At 36.9% G+C, this 26,395-nt stretch overlaps 1 protein-coding gene across 4 annotated transcripts in view; it reads left to right on the forward strand.

Annotated features, from left to right (window-relative positions):
- The window catches only part of LOC106510209 (uncharacterized), a 561,578-nt gene that overhangs the window by 514,962 nt on the left and 20,221 nt on the right, over positions 1-26,395 (forward strand). For all 4 annotated transcript variants that reach the window (XR_014844618.1, XR_014844619.1, XR_014844620.1 and 1 more), the window contains one exon: positions 1,446-1,541. Coding sequence is in view for 1 of the 4 variants with exons in the window: in XM_085023822.1 (XP_084879948.1) it covers positions 1,446-1,541 (96 nt within the window). In the remaining 3 variants the exon portion in view is untranslated. The remainder of the gene's footprint in view (positions 1-1,445; positions 1,542-26,395) is intronic.

Raw genomic sequence — 26,395 nt, forward strand, 5'->3', positions numbered from 1 at the left:
TATATTTCTTTTACTTTAACCATTGTAGTCTATTGCTTTTGCTTAGAGAAAAGAATGTTGGCTGTAGTCTGAAAGGCACAGGAAAGTCCATTCTCTAGGTGCCACACTTTTCCATTCATATAGAGAGAAAAAGTTGCAGAACAGAGACTACAATTTTGTCTTGGTGGGGTGGGGGTTTACAGGAACATGATGACCTGACCTACCTGGACAGCTGCAAGAACAAAGGATTCGGACATGAGGAAGTTTGCCACGACCAACCACGCCCCTCCCTCACCTGGCCTTTAAAAATGCTTTGCTGAAACCCTTCAGGGAATTTAGGGTTTGGGGGCTAAAGCTACCCATCCCCTCGCAAGACCCTGTGATAAAATCTTCTCTGCTCCAAACTCTGACTTCAGGTTTATTTGGCCTCACTGTGCGCTGGGCACACAAACTTGCTTTCGGTAGTAAAACCACAACTTTTTTGTTTGATTTAAAAAAAAAAAAAAAAGATTCTCATCTTCAAAAAAAGTTGAAATCTCCAAATTAGGAGTTCTTCATAGCTCTCTCCTGTCTGAAATTATAGGATTTATTGTCACTCAGTAAATTGATATGAGTTGAATTCACCCTTGACACCACTAACCAAAATTTATTTTTATTTATTCTAGATCGCATCATATTTTTAACAAAAGCATCATTTTTGTTTCCTTTTCTCCTTTATCCATTAAAGTACACAATAAATGGTCCTACCTGTTTATTCTTTTTTTGTGTAATTTTTTCTTCTGTGGGACTCTCTGGTATTCCCTGTGACTCTGCTCAAGGCTTTTTTTTTTTTTTCCCATAATGGCTATGGATTGATATCTAAGTATCAGGTTCCTGAGGTTTGTACTGATTTTGACATCCAAACACTTGACTTTTAAGAGAGTTATAATGCAGACAACATGTGCTCTGTCCCTGGGCAATACTATTCTTTCAATAGCAGTTACATTAACAATTACTGCAGGGCATCTAAGTAGAAGCTGTGCAGTAAATAGAAGAGGGATGGACCACAGCAAGGAAGGCCTGAAAGTGAAACTGGATCGCTTTGGAAAATTACTTCTAAGAGTGAGGCATCGTTGTTTTTACAAGTCTGGAAGCTGCAGCAGCATAGTCAACATCCTAGGCTCTGGTGATCCAAGATGGGGTATTTGAGAGGAATTTTGTCCAAAAATTTAGAAAAAAGAGAGTCAGGATATGATATCTTCCCCTTGGTAACTCATCTGTGTAGTTGCAAAAAACAAACAAGTGTATGTTTTCTAATCTTCATCAATGGTAACCCCCCATTTATGTATTTAGCTATGCTGTGTGTGTGTGTGTGTGTGTGTGTGTGTGTGTGTGTGTGTGTGCAGTTACCGTGTACCTATCATCATGCCGGGTATCATGATGACACTTTATCTTAGTTCCTTATTTGGTTTCTTCTTATCTTCCAGGAATTTACAGCCTACTTGGGAAAATAAGACTTACCATGGAATGGAAATTGTTAAATGCATTCATGTACTGTGCAACAACAAAAGAAGCTACCAAAGGTACCAAATTTACTTTCAGAAATGCCAATGTGTACCTAAAAATAAAGTGGCTCAGGGTGTTCTGTAGACAGCAGAATTTGAAGTCTGACTAAATTTTCTAATCAGAAAAATAATGAAGGGAATTCCTGTTGTGGCTCAGCGGTTAACAAATCTGACTACCATCCATGAGGTTGCAGGTTCGATCTCTGGCCTTGCTTGGTGGGTTGAGGATCCTGCATTGCCATTAGCTGTGGTGTAGGTTGCAGAAGTGGCTCGGATCCTGCATTGCTGTGGCTGTGGCATAGGCTGGCAGCTGCAGCTCTGATTTGACCCCTAGCCTGGGAACTTCCATAGGCTGCAGGTGTGGCCCAAGAAAGCAAAAAAAAAAAAAAAAAAAAAAAAAAAAAAGGAAGGGAAAGAAAAGAAAAGGAAAAATAAATAATAACTTCAAAAATTATTCTACTGCTTATCTTTTTATTCCTGACTTCTTTTTAATTAAGAGAAATTTCTTTGTCTAGAGATTTTGTTCATATCAAGGTATGGGGAAAACAAAATTTCTTGGAGAGAAAAACAACAAATGAAATTCAAATAGGTAGATTTATTAATATAATTATTCAAAGCAAAGTCTCCTCATTAAACAAAGTAATCAGCAATTCATTTTTTTAACAGGTGAGGATATTTAACTCTAGTTAATGATTTATTTAAGTGCTCTTCCTAGATAGGAACATTGGTTTGAGATAATCTGTGTCATATGCCCAGGATCTATTGTCTGTCTATCTATGTATCTATCTATCTAAGTTCAGTAAGTGCTGTGAACAATGTGAAAAAATAGTTTTCAGTGAAAATTATTGATACAGTTCAGTAGGTGCTATGAACAATGTGAGGAAAAAAATCCAGTTAATGATGTTGATATTTTTAAACTAATGGGACAAAAATTATTTTTATGTGCATGGAGAAGTAATTATAAGCAAATTACTTCATAGTAATTAATGATAGTGGAGGGGAGGGGTCTTATAAGAGTCAATCGTAGCTTGAAATCCAACTACAAGGAAATTTCTAAAGTGGGAAATTATTATGCACTGAGATGAAACAAGTGAACAGACCAGTAAATCATTAGGAATGCACAGAAAAACAATGCATGTCAGAAGTGATGGCCCCTGAATCTAGAACTTCCCACTCTAGCCAGGCTGCTTCTCACTCCCAGTATCACCCATCAGGAAGAAGCTTTTTCATGTCGAAGTATCTGAACTCAAGGCTCTGGGGTCCAGGTAAAGAATTACTCTTCTGGCTTATAAGAATAGAATGGACCTGGTTTCCAAATCAAATCCTAGAACTGCTTCTAGTAATGCTTGCACAGTAAGAAAAATGCAGCAGTACTGCCCACGACCTCCTCCAGCTTTGATGAATCTCTAGGAGGACGCATGGGACAACAGCACAGAATCGTATTCAAGGTGATGGTTTGTTACAGTAAAAAGAATGCAGAGAAAAATCAGCAAAGTGGAAAAGGCACATGGGTGTGGTCTGGGGTAAACAAGCTTTCAGAGTCCTGTCCCAGTGGCATTACACAGGATACACTTGCTTCTTTCCCCCAGCAACCTGTTGTGATAACACATCGGAAATATCTCTCAGGACAGCTTGTTAGTGATTCATTTCTCAGAGATTTCACTGGAGGCTAGTCATGTTGTTACCAAGTCCAAGCTCATACTGCTCATCACATAACAGGCCATGGCATCAAGAAACTAATTGTTAGGACAAGGAATAGTGATTTTAGTCAGAAAGCAAGCACACTAAGAGGGTGGACCAGTGTCCCAAAGAATCATCTTTCCTGGATTTAGAATTCAGGCTTTTTTTATATTAAAAGGGGAGGGGACATGTTTGGTTTTTGCAAACTTCTTGGTTTCAGAATTCCTTGTTCAAGACAAATGTTATTCTCTGTTCTTCAACTTTTTTATCTCTATATGAAAAATAGTATACCTTTAAGGGCTGGAGATTTGAGAATGGTAGTATTCTGTATATTTCCGGCTACAGGCAACATTCTTAACTTGTAGCAAAAGCAACAGAGGACAAAGATTAAAGAAAAAAAGAAGAAACAGATCTGATGTGAAGTCAGATTTGCTCTTCCATGTTACAGTATAAGTACCCTTTGCTTAGCATGTACTAGAATTTTAGAGTCCCTGAAGGAAAGCAAACATTTGGTATAAATCACAAGTTTTATACAAACATTTTAGGCATAGTGAGCCATATTTATCTGTTATGGGAATGGTGAAACCTTCCTGAAATCTGTGCTTCCAGATGCCAGGTAAGGGCCAAATTTATAAACAGGTCTTTCAAAGAATAACCATCAGGCTTGCTATGTTAACTCTTTTCTGTGTACTTCCTTATCAGAAAGTCTACCCTTAGCTATATAAGCTAAATGGTGTTTCTGAAATATTTCCTTGTTAAGAAAATGATAATAGCTGAAAGTGCAGTATCGTATAAAAACTGGACTGTTCCAGGAGGCAACAGGTCTGGGATCTTTCACCTTCCCTACCAGCTGTTCGGAGGCCCAAGGGTGTACCTGAAATCCATTCGTGTCACACTGTGAATATTCTCTGCCTGAGAGGAAATATTGAATTTGTGCACAAAAGGACCATGTAGGAAAAAGTTTTTGTAGTCTCATTTTTAATATTGAAAAATTGGAATGACTTAAAAGTCTATAAGCTGGAAAATGAATTACTGTACTGTATTAATGTATTACAGCACATTTCCAAAAATGAAAATTAATGGCCAAAAAGTACATGTATCAACATGGATAACTTCCACAATTATAAATTAAGTGAAAATGATTGACTTGTGGGCTGCTACTCTTTAGATACAGCTACACTGCAAAACTACTAGAGATTATATTTGAATACATAGCTATGTAATTCAAAAAATGCATGGGAAAAATAAAAACCAAATCACGGTAATTCTTCTTTTTTGGATAGGCCAGAAGAACGAGATATGGCAGGGGATCATATGGGACTTCAAATGCTTCTACAATATTTTATTCCTTAAAAAATTCTAAAGCAATTATAGAAAATTGGTAATATTTGATAAAGTTGGTTGATGGGGACATACACATCTGTGATTTGGTTTTCTAGGTCTGTCTCTGTGTTAGAAATGCCTCCTAATATAAATTCAAAATAGATTTTGGAAGCTATGTCTCCACTTATGCTGAGAGCACTTTAGCCTCTCTCACTAAAGATAATTTAAAAGGCTAATTGAAACTCCCTGCAGTAGTCTTTGACACAAAACTATTCACATTTGCAAGCACCACAGACAATATTAGAAGGATTCTAGCTGAGTTAGAAAGTATATTCCACTGGGCCTAAAAATAGAAATGGTTTTAATTATACAAGGAGAAAAGACAGTGGATGGTCTATAAAGGACAAAATCTCACCAAGGTGTCTTTTTTTTGCCTTGAGTGGTTACTTGAAAATAAAGATACCTTTTATTAATCTAATTTTGTCTCTAATGAAAACTATAAAGAATTGACAAGGGAACTTCTGAATTCCCAGCTTCCATACATCCAGCCCTTCTAATAAATGCTAATCCTACAAATGCCAGATGCTGCTCCTTCAAAGGGACAATTGCCCAGAATCATTTCAGCCCTTAGGGTGACAGTCCTCTTGTTCCCATGAGCACTTTCCATCCTTGCTCTTCTGTGCACATACTCACCTTCTCTGTCACTATTATGTCCGATGGTGAGGCAGCAATAGAAATAACAGCTGTAATTCTTTGCATTCTTACCATGTAAAAAATGTAGGTTCAACAAATAATTATGAGAGTATTCTTAAAATCTCCACTTTGATAAGCAAGCATCTCAAACAGAACTCTTGATATACGTATGATCCTTTGCTCTCTCCCAGCATCACCATTCATTCTGCGGCAAAAACTTCACATTCATACCCTGCCCATCATCCATCCATGAGACAATTCTCTTAGCTCCACCATCCGAGTATCTTTTTCATCTTTATCTTCCCCATTATTTTCATTCCTCCCCAGTCTAAGCCATAATCATTGGATAGACCACTCATATATCTTCCACATTTCTCTGAATTCACTCTTGATTTTCCCATGTTCCATTGTCCACATGAGGTCAAAATGGAAGTCATGTCACTTTCTGCTCAAGGGGACATTTTTTTCTCACTACACACAGAATAGGAGCTTAAGTTCTTTTAATGGCCTCCCCAAATTATTTGTCTCCTGCTCTCCACTCCTTGCTCAGGTAATTTCAACAACACTGTAATTTCTGCAGAGTCTTACACATGTTCAACACACACCAACTCAAGGCCTTTGTACTTTATTTTCCCACTGCCTAAAACAAATTCCCATTTGCAAGGCTCACTACTTCAGAGTTGACTTTCTTGGCATACCCTTAACTTTTATTGTTTTATCTTGCTAGCACTTAAACTGATATTTATCTTTTGTTTATTATCAGTATCCTTCCCTATAAAATAATTTGTGCAGACGAGGTGTTTGTTGTTCAGCATTACATTCTAGAACTTAGAATTGTGTCTCAAGAAACAGGGGTTCGATCAATATTTGATGAACAAGTGAATTAACAACCTAATAAAAATTCATTTTCATAATCTCGATATTACAGATTAGGAAATAAGCCCTGAGTGAATAAATAACTTCTGCAAACTCATACAAGCAGCACATGAAAGATCCAAGATTTCAACCCAAGTTCTGAGCATGTATTACTGCAACAGAATACAAAACCTGAGTCCATTTTGGATATATTCCTTCAGCTTAACCTTTGTGCTCTGTTGCCTGTGCTTAGTCTTGCTGGCTCTGCACCTTGGTAAAATAATGTTGCCTATAGCCATATGCGTGGTTTCCCATTCTCAAGGTTCTGACCTTTAAAGGTGTAACTTTTCCCATTCTATAGAAATAAAAAGGTGTGGAACAGAGAATAACATTTATCTTGTTGGAGGTTTACGGGAACATTGTGACCAGTTGCAAGAACAAATGATTCCTGCACCAAGAAGTGTGCAAAATCAGCCACATCTCTTCCTCTTTTAATATAAAAGAAGCCTGGATTCTAATTTAGGTAAGATGGTTCTTTGGGACACTAGTCCACCATCTTCTTGATCTGCTGGCTTTCCAAATAAAGTTGCTATTTTTTTTTTTTTTTCATCCCAGCACCTCATCACTCAATTTATTGATCTGTTGTATGGTGACCAGTATGAGCTTGGACTGGGTAACACTACTGCCTATAGGAAGAAATTTATATATAGAAAAAAGGATTTTTTGCCTGGAACCTCAGAATCTAAAACCTCAAACACTGAACAATTAATTTCATGTAGCACCAAGTTACAAATTAGCTGATATTAATGTAGCCTTCCCCACATTAGCCTACATTCTATGTTTATATGTGTAGCTTTTTTTTTTTTTTTTGTCTTTTTTGCCATTTCTTGGGCCACTCCCATGGTATATGGAGGTTCCAGACTAGGGGTCGAATCGGAGCTGTATCCACCAGCCTGCGCCAGAGCCACAGCAACGTGGGATCTGAGCTGCATCTGCAACCTACACCACAGCTCACAGCAATGCCGGATCCCTAACCCATGGAGCACGGAGAGAGATCGAACCTGCAACCTCATGATTCCTAGTTGGATTCGTTAACCACTGAGCCACGACGGGAACTCCTCTATGTTTAGCTCTCAATGCAGTCTGTCTGCATCACCCTGATCACTGTAGGGCAGAAAACACTCTTCTCAACAAATCAAACAAATTCTAGCATCTGCACATGCCAAGAAATCTACCTCGTTTCTTTCTCCCTAAACCTATTTCCATATCACAGTCCTTGAAAAATTGCCATTCCAGTGAGAAGACTAAAGAACAGTAAAAAAAGTGTTTTTTTTCCTTTAACATTAGTGTAGAATTGGATGAATCCACTCATCTTAAGCCTTCTCAGAGATGTACTTCTTCATATTCAAATAGACCTTCATTTTACCCAATTACCTCCTAATTACAGGAGACTGGGTTCTAGTGCAATGAATCTTAAAAGAGGCTGCAGCAGTGGGAGGGTCTGAGAGTCCTAAGGTGGAGAGGAACACTCCTATCACCTGAGCCCTACCCAGACCTTATCCTATCCTAAAGGGAAGAATTAGGGATGAAGGAATCTTGAGCTCCTCCTTGTGGTCAGCATCTGCCATTAACTAATTATCCTCAATTTTATGAGAATAATAAAATTGAGCAAAGATTTCGAATTTTTTTGTCTTTGATAACTGTGCTTTGGGGAACCTAACCTTTCAAACCATAAAATTAAAGTCAAGACAGTCTTATCAACCTATTAGCAGTCGATCTCAATTTTAGTTTAAGCATCTAGCAGAATTCTCTCAGGACATCTAGACTTACCAAGCCAAATCTGAAATTAGCACTTGATAGCCCAGTGATGATGTCTCTCTGTTCATATATATCATTTCTAATCCATACATTACACAAGCAGTTTGGGTGTTATTATCACTCTTTTACAGAGGGGGAACTGAGAATGAAAGAGTTTAAGTAACCATTTTAATGTCATAGCACCAGTAAATATCAAAAACAGGATTTAAACCGTGGTTGATCTGATTTCAAAGCCCTGTGCTCTTTTCTACTATGCCATGTGGCTTCCATTATGTTATGACAAATGTCCCAAGGCTGAGGAAATTAAAAATATATCATTGATGTTTCATATCTCAGCTTAGTTATTATTGCTGATGCTATTGCTATTTATGTGAGAATGGCTAAAAGTGGAAAAATAATGAGTCACTGTATATACATCACTGTTGCTAATGTAGTCACTGTCTCCAAAGCCTGTCACCGTTTGTAGCTCTGCCTCTTTCCTTCACCAGCTGTCCAGGGCCTTTGCACAAAATGAGCCAATCTATAACTGATTACTAAATTCCTGAGTTAGTTGGCAGCTCTTGCCATTCAGTATCCTGCAGTTAAGCCTCAGTGCTTGAGGTTGGTCTCCAGTATGCACTGTAGATCATCTGGATTGCATACCCAGAGCTACTAAACAAGTCACCGTCTGATGCACTGAAGCAGTAATCCAAGCAACATGACCAGGACTACCTCAAAGATTTAATGATCTTCCACAGGTGCCCGATATAATTTGCTGGGAAAATTTGGCTTCTTCCGTAAGACATCAATTCACGTATTAAAACATATAAATAGGTGGTTGAAATATTTAAAATCAATCCTTTCATACTTAAAATGTATATTCCCCCAGATAAGTTCACAAATATTCAGGAAATCACATATGCCAAATGCATGATATGACAATTTGATGCTGAATATGTTGATGGCTTTAGTAAATAGAATTTGTCAGAACAAAGTTCGTTTGCTTAATTCTCACTGGATGAGAAAATGGGTAATATGTGGTTGTGTCAGTCCTGGGGCTAAGAGGAGGATTCTTCCCCCCCCCCCCCAAATAACCTAGCCTTGTGACTTCTTGAAATTTGAAGAGCAAATGGCAGAAAATTGGTTCATTTGCATCATTGCACAGTGTTTCAATATGAAATCTGCTGGTCTTGTTCACTTGCTGGCTTTCTCATACAGTAGGTTGTGAGTTGTACATTTCCCTATGTACTTCATGCCCAAGCAAGGGCAGGGAGCAGCTGGGCAAAGAAACCTCAGAAAGCTTGGCAAGCCCCACAATACCTGTGCGCCTCTTGGGGCAGTTGGTGTTTTTCTGAAGCATCTGAGGTGGAAGGGAATTAAAGCAGCAGTGCTGCTGAGATTGGGCAATTTGTAATCCTTGCTGTGAGTTAGCACAAATGAATTTAATTCCACCGTTGGTCACAAAGGCTGTATTTTGCCTGAGTTATGAAAATAATCATACTGAACCTGTTAGAATGCAGTCTTTTATGTGGATTCCTAAGCGTTAGGATTTTGTCAGTCTATCACACAGTTCATCAAGTGCTTTCTTTCTGGGACTTGCTTTGCGTAGTGCTGGATGGAAAGATTTGGAGATTAATTTGAGCTCTAATGAAAATTAGCTGTGCTATTTGGTTTCATGTTGTGATTGTCATCATGGAGGTCAGTGCTAATGATGTGTCAGGCTCTCTCTGACAGTTTGCATACAGGCACAGTTTACTCAGAACTCAGCACTGCCTTTCTCAGAAGATGAGGAGGTATTGAACTGTCAAACAGGGCTGCACAGGTGACAGCTGATGCATTTTAGATCAGCTCCTTAACAAAGTGAACGGGCTTTTCTTATTCCCTCCCCCAACAGTAAAATAATTTATTTTATCAAAGTTATTAGTGTGTTGACAGTAAACATTTTTTCACATTTTTTTGAAATCCTTATGAAAAGAAATGCAATCTCTTGTGAGATTGTAAGAAACTATTTAATAAAAAATAAAATATCTGTGCTATAATTCTCATGTTAATTATCTTACTTTTGCTAATGCTTTTGCTGATTGCAAATAGTTTATGTAGATAATAAATGTTTTCAGGAAAGAAAGTACAGGTAAATACAGATTTTCACAAAAGTGTATCTGTTTGGCTGGGGCATAATTCCATATTAATGAATTTTCAATATTTTCTATATCAAAATTTTCTATTATTCCTTATTTTGAATATTTGAATACTTCAAAAACATAACTATAAAAGTAGAAATTTAAATTTTTGTTCATTATTTACTTTGTATTACCAAGAAAAACACTATGAAATAATTTAGAAAAATGTGTAGCTATTTCTACCTGATTTTTGTATATCACCTCTAGGGAAAATTTCCAGGCAATCTACATATGGAGCTACAAATCCTTTAACATACTAATTTCTAGTATATATTGGCATCTGAAAGATTCTTTTGTGTCATTAGGGAAAGACTGCTTTAGAGCTTTAGTAATTAACCCTCCCTTATGGAAGATAAAAAGTCTTGTTCCTAAAGTAAACCATTATCACTTGTAATAATTTAATAAAAGTATATGTACATATATAAAAGTATTTTAGGAATGCTATGTGATCAGTTTCTAAAAGGTTTATTTCATTGTCATACACATATTTAACTACACAAATCTACTAATTTAATATATATTTTGAATTATTGGGAATAGACCTGTGCTTCCTCAAATTATATTAATTAGACTGGGCCAGAGAATGCAATTCCATTTAGACATAAATGAACATGATAGCATTTATGCTGAAGTCACTTCAGTGGTGTTCTCTTTATCCTCAGGGCAGTAGGGAATACCACAGAACTAGAGATGATTGACATTTTTTCCTAACCTCTCTGTCCTTTCCTCATGAAAATGCTTAGCTACTTCTGAGAAGCCCAGCTGTTGGACAAAGCATAGGGTCCAAGGTTGTACCTCTGGGAGGGTTAACAGAGAAATTTAGCCAATCAAAAAGCAGGCTAGAAAATGTCAGATGAGATATGCCAATCACTGCAGAAAAGGTGACAACCTAAAAAGGTGACAGTGCCAACTTGACGTTGAACTCATTCTATACAGCACAATTCTCTTGCTACTGATTTTACTTATTTCTCTTTGGTATCCGTAGGAACAGCTGCAGAAAATATAAGCTGATACAGAGTATAGAGTTAATGCTTCAAAAATGCCAAAAAAAAAAAAAAAAAATCCTTTGTTAAAGAGAAGGTACATTTTCTTCTACCAAAAGAAAAACCTCAGCTTATCATATAAGTGGAAAAGAAAAACAACTTCTGAACATGAATATTTCTACACAAGAAAAAAATGGCACACATATCTCTATTCTACCTTTAATATAAGAGAGTTATGTTACATAGCCAAGTATAAAAAAGGCCTTCAACATAAAAAGTGTAAAATTTTATTAAATGTTGGAAGGATTTTTGCCTGACAATTTCAAAAATTAATGCAAAACAGATATAGTGTGTGATAAAAGTAAAAATTAAAAAACAAAACATCATAATTATGGGACCAATACAATAGCTCATCAATATCCAGTCTTACTTTAAATTATTAAACCATGTTTAATGACACAGTTTTACTTTAAAGCATTAAACTGTGTTTAACTTGTTATTCCAATTTGATTTTCCTTTTTTAAATAGAAAAAAAATATATTAGAACTCAGGCTACTTACCATACTTGTTACTATATTTACTTTTCAATTTCTCTTTAACATTAGCTGCAAACACATCCTGAGCAGTGTAATGTTACCTATTACATTGTTAGTAGGTTATATAATCTGCCAATTACGACTAAAAATAAATGCCAGGTGTTTCGATCCCTAGTCATTAAAATGTGCATGATGGGCTGGGACAGACCTTGGGGCTGTCTTACCAGCATTCAACATAAAATCACAGGAGGAAGGAACAACAACAACAAAAAACAAGCACAGGGATCACCCCTCCCCCCGCAAAGTGTGAATGGTTGAGGGTGAGGGGCAATAAGAAGAGTCAGTGTGTGGCTGATTTTAATTTTCCTGCTTGTCTGTCTCTCAATGCACTCTACTTGGTTTTTGCTTTGTAATTGCACTCTGACCAAGAGTAGAATATAATTTCCAAGCCTATGGGGTCATACAAATGGTGCAATGTGTATTTTCTATCCAAAAGAAACAATTTAAATTTAATGTGTGGGAGAAGAAAAATAATTTTCCCCTTTATGATGAGCTGATAAGTAGGGAAAATGAGCCTCCCATCTGTAATAAAAGGACAGATTAACAGAAGAAATTGAATAACACATATACCTCCTGTATACATGAGAGATACTGTGGACTGAAGTTTGGCACTTGCCATCAGCCTCTACATGAGGTAAAACATGGGACACTGCAGCTGCCAAACCAAAGTCCCCCCCTCCCCGCCTCCCCTCCGCAGTGGAGCTCAAGGTGGAGACCAGGAGTGAGGCACTCTGTGCTCTGGGAAGGCGGGAAGAATGGGCCCTCGGGTAGTTGCATATTTTCAGGAGATTTTCTGAGCCCAATTCTTGCATCTCCTCTTATCTAGAGAAGCACTAGGGTCCGTCAATCAGTGACGACAGTCTGTGACTGGTGGTAACCTTCAGGAGACCAGCCGAGAACTTCTGTAATATGTATGCATGGCTGCATGCACCTCCCCCTTCACCTTTATGACTTATATCTTGATATCCCCCTTTTCTTCTTTGGGGCAAAACAAAAGATGTCATGGTCACCTGTGAGAACAGAAGCTCCCCAGGGTGGGCCAATGAGCCCTGAGGGAACTCAGGAAAGTTTATCAAAGGAGTTGCTCCAATAAGCCCAGACCTTTATGTCTTCCCATAGAAATGGTTTTCCATACTTCCTTTTCTGTAAACCTGGGAATCTGTAAGTCTTTTGTTCCTACTGTCTCCCAATTGTTGCAAAACCTCATATATCCTAGCTTCCCCTCTCGCCTTCTGTGGGCTACCTGAGATTGTATCCTGGGCTTAAGTCCTAATTTCACCCCAAATAAAACTTAACTCTCAACTTTCAGGTAGCATTTTTTTTTAGTCGACAATACCCAGGAAACTAAGTAACTCCCTCAAACTGTGGAATCCATCACCATAAATACCATCTTCACTAAAGACAAAAGAAGCTGTTGGGAGTAAGAAGTTGGTGATAGGTGGTTACCAGAAAAAACACGGTAAACAAACCTAAGTTTACGATGCAAACTTAAGTCTCTTCCTTGTCTATTGATAAGTTTCTAGAGATTTGGTCATTCCATTCTTCTTTGTAGAGTAAGGGAGACACCCTTACAAATGGAGATTTTCCTTATGAAAGTAAATGTCTTTTACAAAAAGATAACTTATACTCTGTCTCCAGAGCTTCTCCTGTGTCTACTGTTCCTTAAAAATAATCAGCCTCCAAAGAGGCATATTTTGGAGTTACAAGCTCTACTCCCTTTCACATTATATATTAGATTGTTTTCTCCTAAACATGAAAAGGAAAAAGAAGAGTAGCAAATCTAGATGCTTCCTACAACAAATTTATCAATTCAAAATGTGAGAAAAGCGAAATATCTCAAATGTACTTGTGTTTTAAATGTTTTTATGTTAACTATAGATTATTTGATTCTTAATTACCTTCCAAGAAATTTAGAATCTCCAACCATTTTTTTAAATTCACCTCAGTTTTTGATGTGTGCTGATTTCTTCATTGCTCTATATAAGGGTAACAAATTTAAAAATGCTCAACAAATAGTTGCCAGGTACAAATGGATGAATGTGTGAATGAGCAGTGATACTGTAACCAAGCAGGGTCCTGTGGCACTTCTGGGCACGAAAGCTTTCTGTGTCCCCAGTTTCTTGTTTTGGGGAACTGGGCCTCATTCAGCCTCCATGACCTTCCCTGAGTTCTAAGGGGTAGGTTCAGAGAGTTGCTGATCAGGGAAGGAAGGGGGGCAAAGACAAGGGAGGAATAGTCAAGAAACAACAGTACAAACTTGGGGCAGGGTCCCGTTCCCTCTCAAGGGATACACATAATAATATAGGCATCTTATCCTTATGCTTCTTTTAGAAATGAACACTTTAAAATTGAAGAGCAGAGAGTCCTTCCTTGTTCTTCTCTCTGGCTTAATTTTACCCTAAATACAACCATCCATAAGCTAAAGATGAGGAACCCTGAGCACAATTGCCTGTGGGTTCAAGATTATTAGCACATGATGTGTGTGTTCCTAGTTTGTTCTAATCTCTAATCAATACACCCTTTTCACAAGTACTGTTATTCTCGGCAATAACCCAGAAGACCACCATCAAGTTCGTGCCGAAAGATCACTTGACTCCAGCTTTGATAACTAAGATTCCCCCAAAGAAAGAATGCATGTTTGTCCCAATCCCGATTCCTATCTGAAAACCTGTTTTTCTCCTTTTTATTATAATGCTCCTCACAATTCTTCCCAATGGGGGTCACAGTCTCTAAGGCATTAGCCTGCCGAGGCCTCCTTTGCCTGGCAAAGCAATAAAGCTATCTTTTTCTCCTTCACCCAAAACTCCATCTCTGAGTTTGTATTTGGCACTGGTGGACAGCGGCCGGATTTCAGCAACAATGCTGGCTACATGGTATGTAGTCCAAATTTATATCTATGCTCATATAATTTGCCTTCCATGGTACCAGGAAAAAAGCCAGTCTTCTGGTGAAGGCAAGTTCATGTGCCTGATGCAGAGTGAGGCCAAACAAACATAAACATCAGAGTTTGGAGCAGAGAAAGGTTTATTACAAGGGCCAAATAAGGAGAATAAGTGGCTTGTGCTCAAAAAGCCCTGTCCCTCACAATGGTTTTGGGGGAAGAGTTTTTATAGGCAAAATTTGGGGTGAGGGCTGTAGGGCATGTGGCTTTCTTCTGATTGGTTGGTGGTGAGATTACAGGGTGATATTCCAGAAATCTTGTGCTCCGCCTGAAGTTACCATCATCCACCTGTGGGGATTTTAGTTCCTGCAGAATAACTCAAAGATATAATGTGATTTATATCCCTTGAGAAGGAACCAGGATCCTGCTTTATAGCTGCACTATTATTTTTTTGACTGCTCCTCCTTTGTTTCTGCATTCCCTTGCTCTCTAAATTAGCAACTGTTTGAATCTGCCCTTAGGAACACAGGGGAGGTCTAGAAGGCTGAAGTTTTTTTTTCCTACACATGAGAAACAGGGACCCAGAAAGGCCTTTGTACTCAGGAGGGCCCCACAGGGTCCTGCTTGGTTTCAACTCTTTATTCTCTGCGGGAGCAGAATTTGCCACACCAACATATGCCCCTTCAGCATACAGATTACTTTAATTTTGTTATTTTTTAAAAACTGCAGATACAAGAGAAGCTCTGAAAATTGCATAAAAGTTACCCTTTGTAAGACATTTACACGGATAAGAGGAATCTCCATTTTTAGGTGTGTCTCCTTCTCTGTTCCAGGAAGAGGGGGATGGGTGACCACATCTATAGAAACTCTTATCAAAGAATAAGTTAATAACATAAATTTGCATAACCTTATACATGTTTACTGTGCTTTTTCTGATAAACCTCCCCATAACTAATTTTTCACCCTCAACATCCCCCATCCAGATGGAGGATGATAACTTTAGGCTGAGCACAGGGTTCCTGAGGGATTGCACATTCCTCTTTAGTTACTGTGCTACTTCCTTGTTCCTATTTATAATAAAACTTCCCAGTGAATATGTTTTGTTTCTATTCAGTATCTCATGGACTCACTAGTGAGGTTTTTTCCTAACCAGCCCATCATAAATGACCTCCAGATAGTAAATATAATTTTCAATTCTCAAGTAATATCTTACTAAAGCACTCAGAAACAACTGACAAAATTGATCATAATCTCCACTTGAAACACCTTTTCCCCACTTAGTTTTCAGTCATCCTGCTTACGTCATCGCTGGATCCTTCTTCCTGACTTCTTATCTTTGGACAGCATGGGTCCCAGTCCTCTGAACTGTTTTCTTTATAGACATTTACTTCCTAGGTAACATTGTCAACTTCCATGATTTTAAATAATACTTATTTTGATGACAATCAAATGTGTATATTCAACTCAGAACTTCCCTGAATCCTAAACCTGAAAATAAGACTCTACTCAGTATTTCTATTTCAGTATCACATCTCCAATGTAGTATGTCCCAAAACAAACTCTGATCTCCTTTATTGAAAGGCTTTCCTATGGGACTTCAGGGCTTCTCCAACAAGATAAATTTGAAGAGCCTTTGTAGGAGAAATGAATTACCAGACCCTTATCATCCCACCCATCTTATTGTTATGCACCCTCCCCCAGCAACCTGGCCTACTCCTCCTACCTGCTACTAGGAAAGGTATGTGGTCCATTCCTCACCCTGCCCCTATAGGGGTATATGCCCTAACCAATCAGCAAGTGTATTGTAAAACCCCTCTTTCCCCAACCAATCAGCAGGTCAGCAGTTGTATCTTAATACCTCTCCTCTCCCCCTGGACTATAAAAACAGACACAACCAGGCCCTTGGGGTCAGCTTTCCCTGATCATCAGGAAGTTGTCCTGCTGCACGCTGTGTCTCTTACCTCAATAAACTCTTCTTTCTCTTTACCTTGTTATGCATCTGGAAATTCTTTTTCCAACCTGCGCAAGGATTATAACATTTCCCAATCCCCCAAAAAGGCATTTCTGTTCTTTCAGTTATTTTAGCCCAAAAACATGGAATCTTCCATTTCTATTCTCCTGTACTTCAGTTTCCTTTCATTCTTACCACCTGTCGGTTCTTTCCAATGTCACTGCTATCAGACTGATCTAAACATTCATAACCTGATCTAAACATTCATACCTGGGCATTTTTAAGAGTTCTTTAACTGCTCTCCCTGATTCTACTCTGGCCCCATCCACTTCACTGTTTATTCTCCTCAAGGCAGCCATAGTTATAATTTTACAGCATGAGTCAGATCATATAAATGTTCATCTCAGAACTCTCCATTCACCTCATTCAGAATAAGAGTACTTATGATGGTCTACAAGTTTCTATATGACGTGGTTCCTTGAGAGCTCTCTGGCACCATTTCCTACTACTTTCTCCTTTGGTCATTCTGCTCTGGCCATGACGACCTAGTTAATATCCACTAAACATGCTGAACCTATTTCTGCCCTAGGTTCTTTTGTATCTACTGTTTCCTCTCATATAACACTCTTTTGCAAAGCTTTCTCTCACTTTCTTAAGGACTCTGAACAAATGTCACTTTATCAGGAAAGTTTTACCATATCACCTTATATAAAAAAAACCTCCCGTAATCCTCTATTCTTATTTACCATGTCTTTCTGTTCTTTAAAACACTTATATATTAAATAGCATTTGTTTACACTTTTTGTCTGTCTCCCTAATACACAAATATAACAGGCTAGTACTTTGCACTTTGTTTCATTCCTATGTCCAGTTCCTAGGACATGACAAATGCTAAATAAAGATTTTGAATGATGAATGAATAAGCAAACTGAAGAGGGAAATCTTTGGCACACTGAAAGAGATTTTAGTCCTTATTAAATAGTTGCATAAATTTTCTGCCAGCAATATAACATGTCAATATGTGTACAGTGAAATCTCTATCAGGTCTAAAAGGACACTGAAACTTGAACAAAAAATATATATTTTAATGCATATATTTATGACTATATATTATTAATTTCACGGGATTTTCTGAGTGCTTTTGCAAAACATAATTTGAAATGATTTTCTTCTTCTTTTTATGTGCTGATAATTCCTTTCTCTTCCAGTGTTTCCAAATAATCTCAGTAAAAATCCAGGTTATGTTTTATTACAGTGTTTTTATTATCACCCTTTAACTCTGGGAATAAATTAGTTTAATTTGAATATGGTTGCATTTATCCACCACCTTCCTTTAAGTGACTGATTCTCTGTGACTGTAAAATCGCTATTAATTATAGTGGAACTGCAATAAAATCAACACTGTTCTTATGATGTAATTGACAAAAATCATGGAAAATAAATTCACTGAAACTAGCTAAGGATTTAAGTATTGGGTAGATTAGTGATTTTGTATTCTCTCTTATTTTCTTGTGTTTATGATTTTACTATTGTGTGCTCACATTTCTGGGAACTGTTGGAACAAAAGTCCAAAGACACTGATATTGGATTGAAGATCCTGTACCCTCTGCCTAAGTGATGGCATTTACGCTCTCCATATGTACTGGGGAGTATTTTTTCCAGAAGACTTGTGTTTGATTTTTCTTGGCACTCTCAGAACTTCCATCTTAACTGACGATTTGGGGAGGTAAACATTTAGGCTCTAAATATTGGTGGGTGAGGGTGACTATTGCCGTTGAAATTCTAGGGTGGAGGAGGGAGGAGCTTATTTAAAAATTTTTTTTTCAATCCACTATCCAGAGCCCACAAGAAAATCTGTTTTTCTTAGTTCATGATTTTCCTCAAAATATAGCTTTTCCTGATGCCAGATTTGTGAGGAGCAGTTTCTCCTCTGTCTCACCAGCTAGTGTAAGCCCCAGGCTTAGCCAGTAATGCCTCCCTATCATTCCTTCCCTGCAGTTTCTATACAAGCTCTAAGCACCAGGGCTTAAGACCATCAGGGTGTGTTGGCAATTCTCCCACTTAGTACTTTCTTGGATAGAAGTGCCTGCTTCATTGCTAGTTTCAAACAAGTCTCTTACTCTTTGGCAGTGTCTTTCTTTACTTAAAAATAACATTTTTAAACTTTTATATGTCTCTAGGCAGTGAGTTTGGGGATTTCCAATATATTGCTCTAAACAGAAATCCTTTCTTTTAATTTACCCTTTAAAACACTTTATTCTCAAATTTTTTATTTGCATATATTTCTCATTGATGAATTAAATTAAAAGAAATTATTCTAGTTCTGTCCTGAGTTCATTTCCTGATAACAGCATTTTTTCTTATCCAGGAAGAATGATTTTTTAATAGTATGTTATATTATTCCATGGCTGCTAATTGCAGGAAGCCTTATGGAAAATTCTAATTGTTGCAGTGAAATTGATGGCCATTGGACTGAGAAAATTCCTGTGACTGGACATAAATGGGGATTCCAGAATAAATTGAGGAAAAATTCATAGACAGTGACTCTCAAGTAAATTGTCCATTATAACCAGGGACTCTCTGAAATCTCTGGCGTACATAATAAAATGCTCTGATACACCAGATATCAGGCACAAGATAATGTGATTACATTTTGAAAGGCATATATGGATAGGATAACTACCTATTTCTCTTACTACAGACTTAACACAAATCATATTAAATAATTATAAATGTTCCAGTTCCCAGAGTAGGACCAATTATATCTTTTTAATTCTAGAAATTAAGTAAAATTAGCTCTCCTTAGATCCTTCTACAACCTTTGAAATATACTAATTTTTATTCTACTGGTGAAGCAAGAATTTCAGATATTGACCTCTTATAGTCCTCATTTTAAATTTCTGTTCTACACAAAGATATTAAACTACAAGAGATAAGTTATAACTACAATTAGTTTGTTAACTTAAAAGCAGGGTTGATGCCAGTCTGATATTAACCTATGAACTTTAAAAGAACTGACAAGATAATGAAACTATAAATTCCTGAGAAAATACCAAAAGAGTAAAGTACCACTTTAGAATTTCTTAACTATCTGTAGATTCTAAAATATTAGAAATTACTGAGCATAAACAGACATACATATTATTTAAATGTTCTTAAATCTTCAAATATATCTTATAATGAAAATGCATGGCTTTATCATAAGATTATTTTTCTCAGAAAAATAACTATCAATCATTTAAAAATGTGAATCACATATCCTATATATCTCAGATACTCTCTCTTTCTCTCCCTACGTCTTTCTCTGTGTATGTGCTTTTTGGTATATTTAATTTAGGAAATAGAAATATTATACCATTTATTTATGCATACCATTCCTTTCATGTATGTTACATATTAAAGAATGAAATTAAATGTTACATTTTCTTGAATTACATTACATTAACTTAATTAAATTAATTGATTACATTTAATTAAATTACATGTTAAAGAATGAAGCATTCTCTAATACCATATATGAAAATAAACTAACAATGGATTAAGGAACTAAATGTAAGGCTGGATAATATAAAACTCCTAGGTGAAAACATAGGCTGAACACTCTGACATAAATCACTGAATTTTTTTTTTTTTGGATGCCTCTCCTAAAGTCAAGGAAATAAAGCAAAAATAAACAAATGGGGCCTCTATAAACTTAAAAGCTTTTGCATAGCAAAGGAAGCCATGGCAAACTGAGAAGGCAACCTACTGAATGGGGGAAAATATTTGCAAGTGATATGACTGATAAGGGATTAATATCCAATGTATTTAAAGAACTTATATAACTCAACATCAAAAAAACAAATAACCTGATTAAAATTGGGTAGGAGAATAAAGTAGACATTTTTTTCAAAGAGGAAATGCAGGTGGCCAACAGGCCCATGAAAATATGGTCAGTATCTCTAATTATCAGGGAAATGCAAATCAAAACTATAATGAGATATCACCTCACACCTGTTAGAATGGCTATCATTAAAAAAAAAAAAAAAAAGACAGACAGGAGTAACAAATGTTGGCAAGGATGTGGAGGAAAAGGAATCCTCACATATTGTTAGTGGGAATGTAAGTTTGGTGCAGCCACTGTGGAAAATGTTATGGAGGTTTCTCCAATAACTAAAAATAAATATGATGTGGCTTAGTATGGGTTATTTGAATTAGTCTGTTTCTGAGTGTCTTGTTGCCATATTTGGGATGTTTTCAGCCATTATTTCTTCAAACATTTTCTCATTACTACACCCCTCCCTTTTTAGGACTTCAGCACCACAAACGCTAGATCCTTGTTATGATTCCACAAATCCCTATGGCTTTGTTAATTTTTTAAAATTTATTTTTCCCCCTATTTTTCAGCTGGATATGTTCTTTTTATCTGTCTTCACAATGACTTACTCTTTTCTCTGCCAACTCTCTTCTGATATTGAGCTCATCTGGTTATTTCCAAAGTTAATTTAATTATATTTTTCAGTTCTAAAAATCTCCATTTTGGTTATTTTTTTATATCTTCTACTTCTTCACTGAGGCATTCTGTATTTCCATTTAAGAGTGTTTGGCGTTGCTTGTTGAAACATTTTTATATAAGAGCAGCTTTAGAGTCATTGTCAGATAATTCCAACATCTGTGCCATCTCAGCATTTGAATCTGTTGATTGTCTGTGTAAATTGAGATTTCCTCGGTTCTTTGTATGCCAACTAATTTTGAATTGTATCCCACACATTTTGAATAGTATGTCATGAGATTCTGGGTCTTACTTAAATCCTATGCGGAATGTAGTACTTTGTTTCAGAAGCCCGTTTACCCTAAGTTCAGGTCACAAGTTTCAAGCCACTTGCTCTGTTCTATGGTTCCAATGTCAGGTCAGTTATCCAGCTCCAGAGATGCTGTTTGGATCTGTCCTGCATGTATACTATCAAAGTAGCAGAAACTGGGTGGTGACCTATCTGCCAGTTCACTTCTCAATCTGCTATTCTAATTACTGTCAGATTAATGCACACAATTCTTAGATATAAATCTGGGAGTTCATAAACAATTTTACGAATCTGGGGCTTCAGTTGCCTCGCTCTATGGTGCCATTCTGCAGTTGCTCTATATTTAGGATAAGTAGTAAGAGGACAGAAAAAAAAATCGTAGAAGCTCACCCTACCTTCTTGGTAACAATCAAAAAGGAAGATTCTCCCAGGGTCCAATTGCATCCATTGCTGCCACCGCCATTGCAGGACTGATTGGGCCCTGTGAGTGACAGAATAGGGAGGGAGAAAAATACAAAGAAATAAATTTCTCTCAGTATCAGGTGTTCCCGTTTCTGTTGCTCATACTAGAATTAAGACTTTCTCCTGGAGCTCTCTCTCTCCCAGTGCCCACTTCCAGTTTTCAAGCTTCATTGAGATCAGGTCAAAGAATATGGGAGGGAGAAAAAAAAATGAAGGTACTTCAAATTATTGTCTTATATTAGCATATTATATATGCTAATATTATTTACTTTTCTAAGTCCTCAAATCATTGCTTCTTACATTGTGTCATTCTGTCTTACTTTCTATTTTCACTCATACAGACATAGGGGAGTATGTTTTCTCCATCTTCCCTGGGGTTGGAACTTCATTCCTCTCAGTCTTCTTTTGGATCTGTAGGAACTTTATTTCTACTGTTTCTACCTATCTTCTATACTACAGCTAACCCTGAAATCTCTCTTTCCAGCCCCAGTCTTATTTCTCATGCCTTTTCCCAGACATCCTGTCTATCTGGCCTTTTCAATTTTTCATTCCAATAAACATTCCACACTAATTTCTCACAGAGAGGAGGTGTTCAGAGGACAGTCCAACTCACTAGCAGTCCAGTCTCCTCTGGGACAGCAGGAATAGCTGATCATTTCATAACACATGCTCCCCTCTCACCCTCTCTTCCCTATTGTAAAGCAAGGTCTCATTCAGTACTATTATATTCTTATTCCGAAAGCTATTAAGATATTTGCGGGGGGAGTAGGGGGTTCCATGTGATCCATGCAAGATTAAGGTGCTCCATGTGATCACAGTTAAATTTGGAATGACATTTTTTTTTTGTCTTTTTGCCATTGCTTGGGCCGCTCCCGTGGCATATGGAGGTTCCCAGGCTAGGGGTTGAATCAGAGCCGTAGCCGCTGGCCGACGCCAGAGCCACAGCAACACGGGAATCCAAGCTGCGTGTGCAACCTACACCACAGCTCATGGCAACGCCAGATCCTCAACCCACTGAGCAAGGCCAGGGATCAAACCCACAACCTTATGGTTCCTAGTTGGATTCGTTAACCACTGCAGCATGACAGGAACTCCAAATCTGGGATGACTTTTGAGAAGGGGAGCACATAATTATTGGTGTTATCCTGGGATTTTGATTTGCATTCCTCCTCTTCTCTCATGAGTATAGATTAGGCAATTTTATTGTTTTCCTTCTACCAACTCGTGGAGACTCGCTAGATCTCAGGTATCAATTGCAGCACTGATTCCTGAACTCCAAACCCATAATAATTGCCTATGTACAGTCCTCAATCAGCTATTTAATAGATATCTCTTAGGCATGCTTAAAGGATGATCTCCTGAATTCTCCATTTCACACCATCCTGAAAATGCTCCTTCTCAAGCTTTCTCATAAGGTATCAATCTACTTATTTGCTCAGGCTTCCAATTCAATCCATCAGCAAGACTTGTTGACATTAGCTCAATATATCTATTCTCACTGCATACCACTTCTCACTATCTTCACTAAAACTATAATAAAACCACAGTTTTCTCTGTTTCCAAAAATTCTGGGAAGAATGATTATGGAATTCCCAGTCCCTGCTAGAGAAGGCAAATGCCTATGAATCATAGGTTCAACAGGTTATACTGAATCCTTTTTTGTGACCTTCTTTGCTTCCATAGAAGCAAATTTAGGAGCATGGGGTCTACAACAAATTTTAGACTATATCTAGGGATTCCTTTGTCAGAACTGCTAAAACTATTTAGTGCAAAATTCTAAGATCTTAATTTAAAAAGGCTGTGTACTACTGCCATTATTTATGTTTCTTCACGGGAACCAACTTAAGTTCCAAGAGTGTATGTAGTCAAATTTTCACAGTGTGGCCAAATCTGAACCTTTTTCTTTCTTAGCCCTGATTAGTCTCACCAACATGAGATTGCAGGGGCACTGTGGGTGGAGAGTTGCTTAGGGCTGCCAAAAAATTCAGGGTTATTTACTAAATATTGGTTTTAAATTATTCCTGTATAAATTGATTCAGGTGCTTCTGAGACTGCATGCTTTGCCAGTAGCAAATATATCAGGATATAAACCTCATCTCAGCATGATGTTACACTGAAAGAAACACACTGCACAACAAACAGCACATTAAAAGAAATTCCAAACTTTCTTGAATCTCTGGAGGAACACTGAACAATTGAACATGAATGAAGTTAATTAGCTAAAACTTTGTTTTTTTTTTTTACAAAGTTTCTTTCTCCCCACCATTTTGTTGTAAACATAAACTATCACAGGCAGTGGGTACTCCTTCCACCCTTTTCTTGTAAGCTTGATCCTTAATAACCTGTCTCAAGTTTCTCTTAGCTCAGATTTAGGTACCTGGAATATTTAAGAGGAATTAACAAAGGAATCATTCCTTTGGATCCCATTCCTTTGGTATATGAAATTATAACACCAGAAATTTATATAACTAAAAATATTCTTTAGCTCTTTTGAGAACAAATTTTACAAAAGGTCAATATGTCTATATGAGTATTTTTTCTGCTTGGTAAAACTACATTTGGCAACAGTGTTCCCTTCTCACTTGATGGAAGAGATAGAGAAAAATCTATGTAATTTGCCTTTGAGATTTTTTTATAGCAAAAAAAATCCTAACCAGCTAGTACTTCTTACAAGCTGTAAGAAGAAATAAATAATGAGAATTTTGTAACTAAATATGCTTTCATTTATGCTTGGAAGTCCAGGAAATACAGAATTAACTTTTATGCATAATAGCAACAATTATGCCTAACCTACTTTTTTCTTATAGTACCATTGCCTACCCTCACTTTTAAAAGTGTGACACTTTTAATGGGATAATTTAATTAATGGGATTATCAGTGTGTATATGTGTCTTGGAAATGGGTGGGGACAATTAACTAATTAATTAATTAAACTGTTCTATAAAAGCAGGTACAGAAAATTTTATTCAAGTTTTTGGTTATGCTCTATTTTAGTGATCTCTTTTCTGTTCACAAGTTTTTGACCGTCTTTCTCACAGATCCTTCATTCTGAAACAGAATGACAATGGAATAATATTATTTCCATGTTGAATGATATTACCTTTCAAGAAATTTTTCATACATTTGAATTTACAACGAAATCTGAGTACAAAACTTATTTGCTGCAGTAGTATTGTAGAATGTCAGGAAAACATTTTTGGGATAGGTAATTGTTTAAAATACTAAGCATCAGCAGAAAAATATAGGAAAATATCTTTGGGGCTAGGGCTAGGTGAAGAGTTCTGAGACGATATCAAAATTGTGATTTTTTTTTAAAGGGTAAATTGCGCTTCATCAAAATTTCAAAAACTTTTAGGCTGTAAAAGATACTCAAGAGGATGAAAAGACAAGCTGTGTACTAGGATGAACTATTTACAGACCACATTCAATAATGGTCTCATACATAGACTATAAAAACCCCTCAAAACTCAATAGTAAAGAGTAAATCTAATTATAAGCTGGGTAAAAAGACATGAAAAGCTATTTCACCATGGAAGGGATATCAATGGCAAATACATAAGAGATGGTCAACATCATTAGCTATTAGGGAAATAGAAATTAAAACCATAATGATTTATCACTAAACATCTATTAGAATAGCAAAAAAAAAAAAAAAAAAAAAAAACCCAAAAAACCCAAAAATCAAAAAAGCTAATAGTAATACAACCAAATGTTGGTGAGGCTAGGGAGAAACAATGTCACATATGTTGGTAATAGGAATGCAAAATGGTACAAGCACTCTGGAAAATAATTCATAGTTTCCTTTATTTTTATTTTTTTATTATAATATTTTTGGCTGTGTCTGTGTCATGTGTAAGTTCCCAGGCCAGGGATCAAACGCACATTACAGCACAGTGGCCTGGGCCATAGAAGTGACAACACTGGATCTGTAGCCCACTGAGCCACCAGGGAACTCCTCATAGTTTCTTTTAAAATAAATATCCATTTTCAAAGTAATTCAGCAATTATACACTATGACATTTATTCCAGAGAGATAATAGCTTATGTTCACAAAAACACCTCTACACAATGATTCAAAGCAACTTTATTTATAGTTGCCTAAAACTAGAAGCAACCTTGAATAGGTAAATTGTTAAACCAACTCTGGTGCAATGGAATATTACTCAGCCATAAGAGTGCTGGAGTACTGATGCCTGCAAAAACCTGGATAGATCTCAAGGGCATTATACTTAGTGAAAAAAAAATTCTCAAAAACTATATGCTATATGATTCAATTTTTAAAATGTTCTCACAAGGAGAAAAATATTACTGAGATGAAATCTTGATAGAGAGAAGATCCCTAACTCCATTGTCTCATTCTATTTTGCCTGATTTCATAGAACTTCGGAATGTTCCAAACTTTTAGTTTAAGGTTTCTCATACTTGTGAAACTTTGAAGGTCACCATCTCTGCCTGGAACAATTTACGAACTGTTATTTGGGTCCCAATGATGGGGACTCTTATTCTAGATCTGGGAGAAAATGGAAAGGGTATCTTCCTATTTCACAAAATTTAGATCATATGTACACATTGAACATTATCATTAGCTTTAGAAGTATATGTTGAGTGTCTGTTATATTTCAGACACTATATTATGAATTATTGATACCAAAATCATTAGGGCAGAGACCTTCCCTCCTACCAGAGAGTT

This window comes from Sus scrofa, chromosome 4 (genome assembly GCF_054392235.1).
Source record: "Sus scrofa isolate SSC_HxYL_T2T_F1_AM1 chromosome 4, Sscrofa_HxYL_maternal_Yorkshire_Landrace_v2.0, whole genome shotgun sequence".
Taxonomy (NCBI): Eukaryota; Metazoa; Chordata; class Mammalia; order Artiodactyla; family Suidae; genus Sus; species Sus scrofa.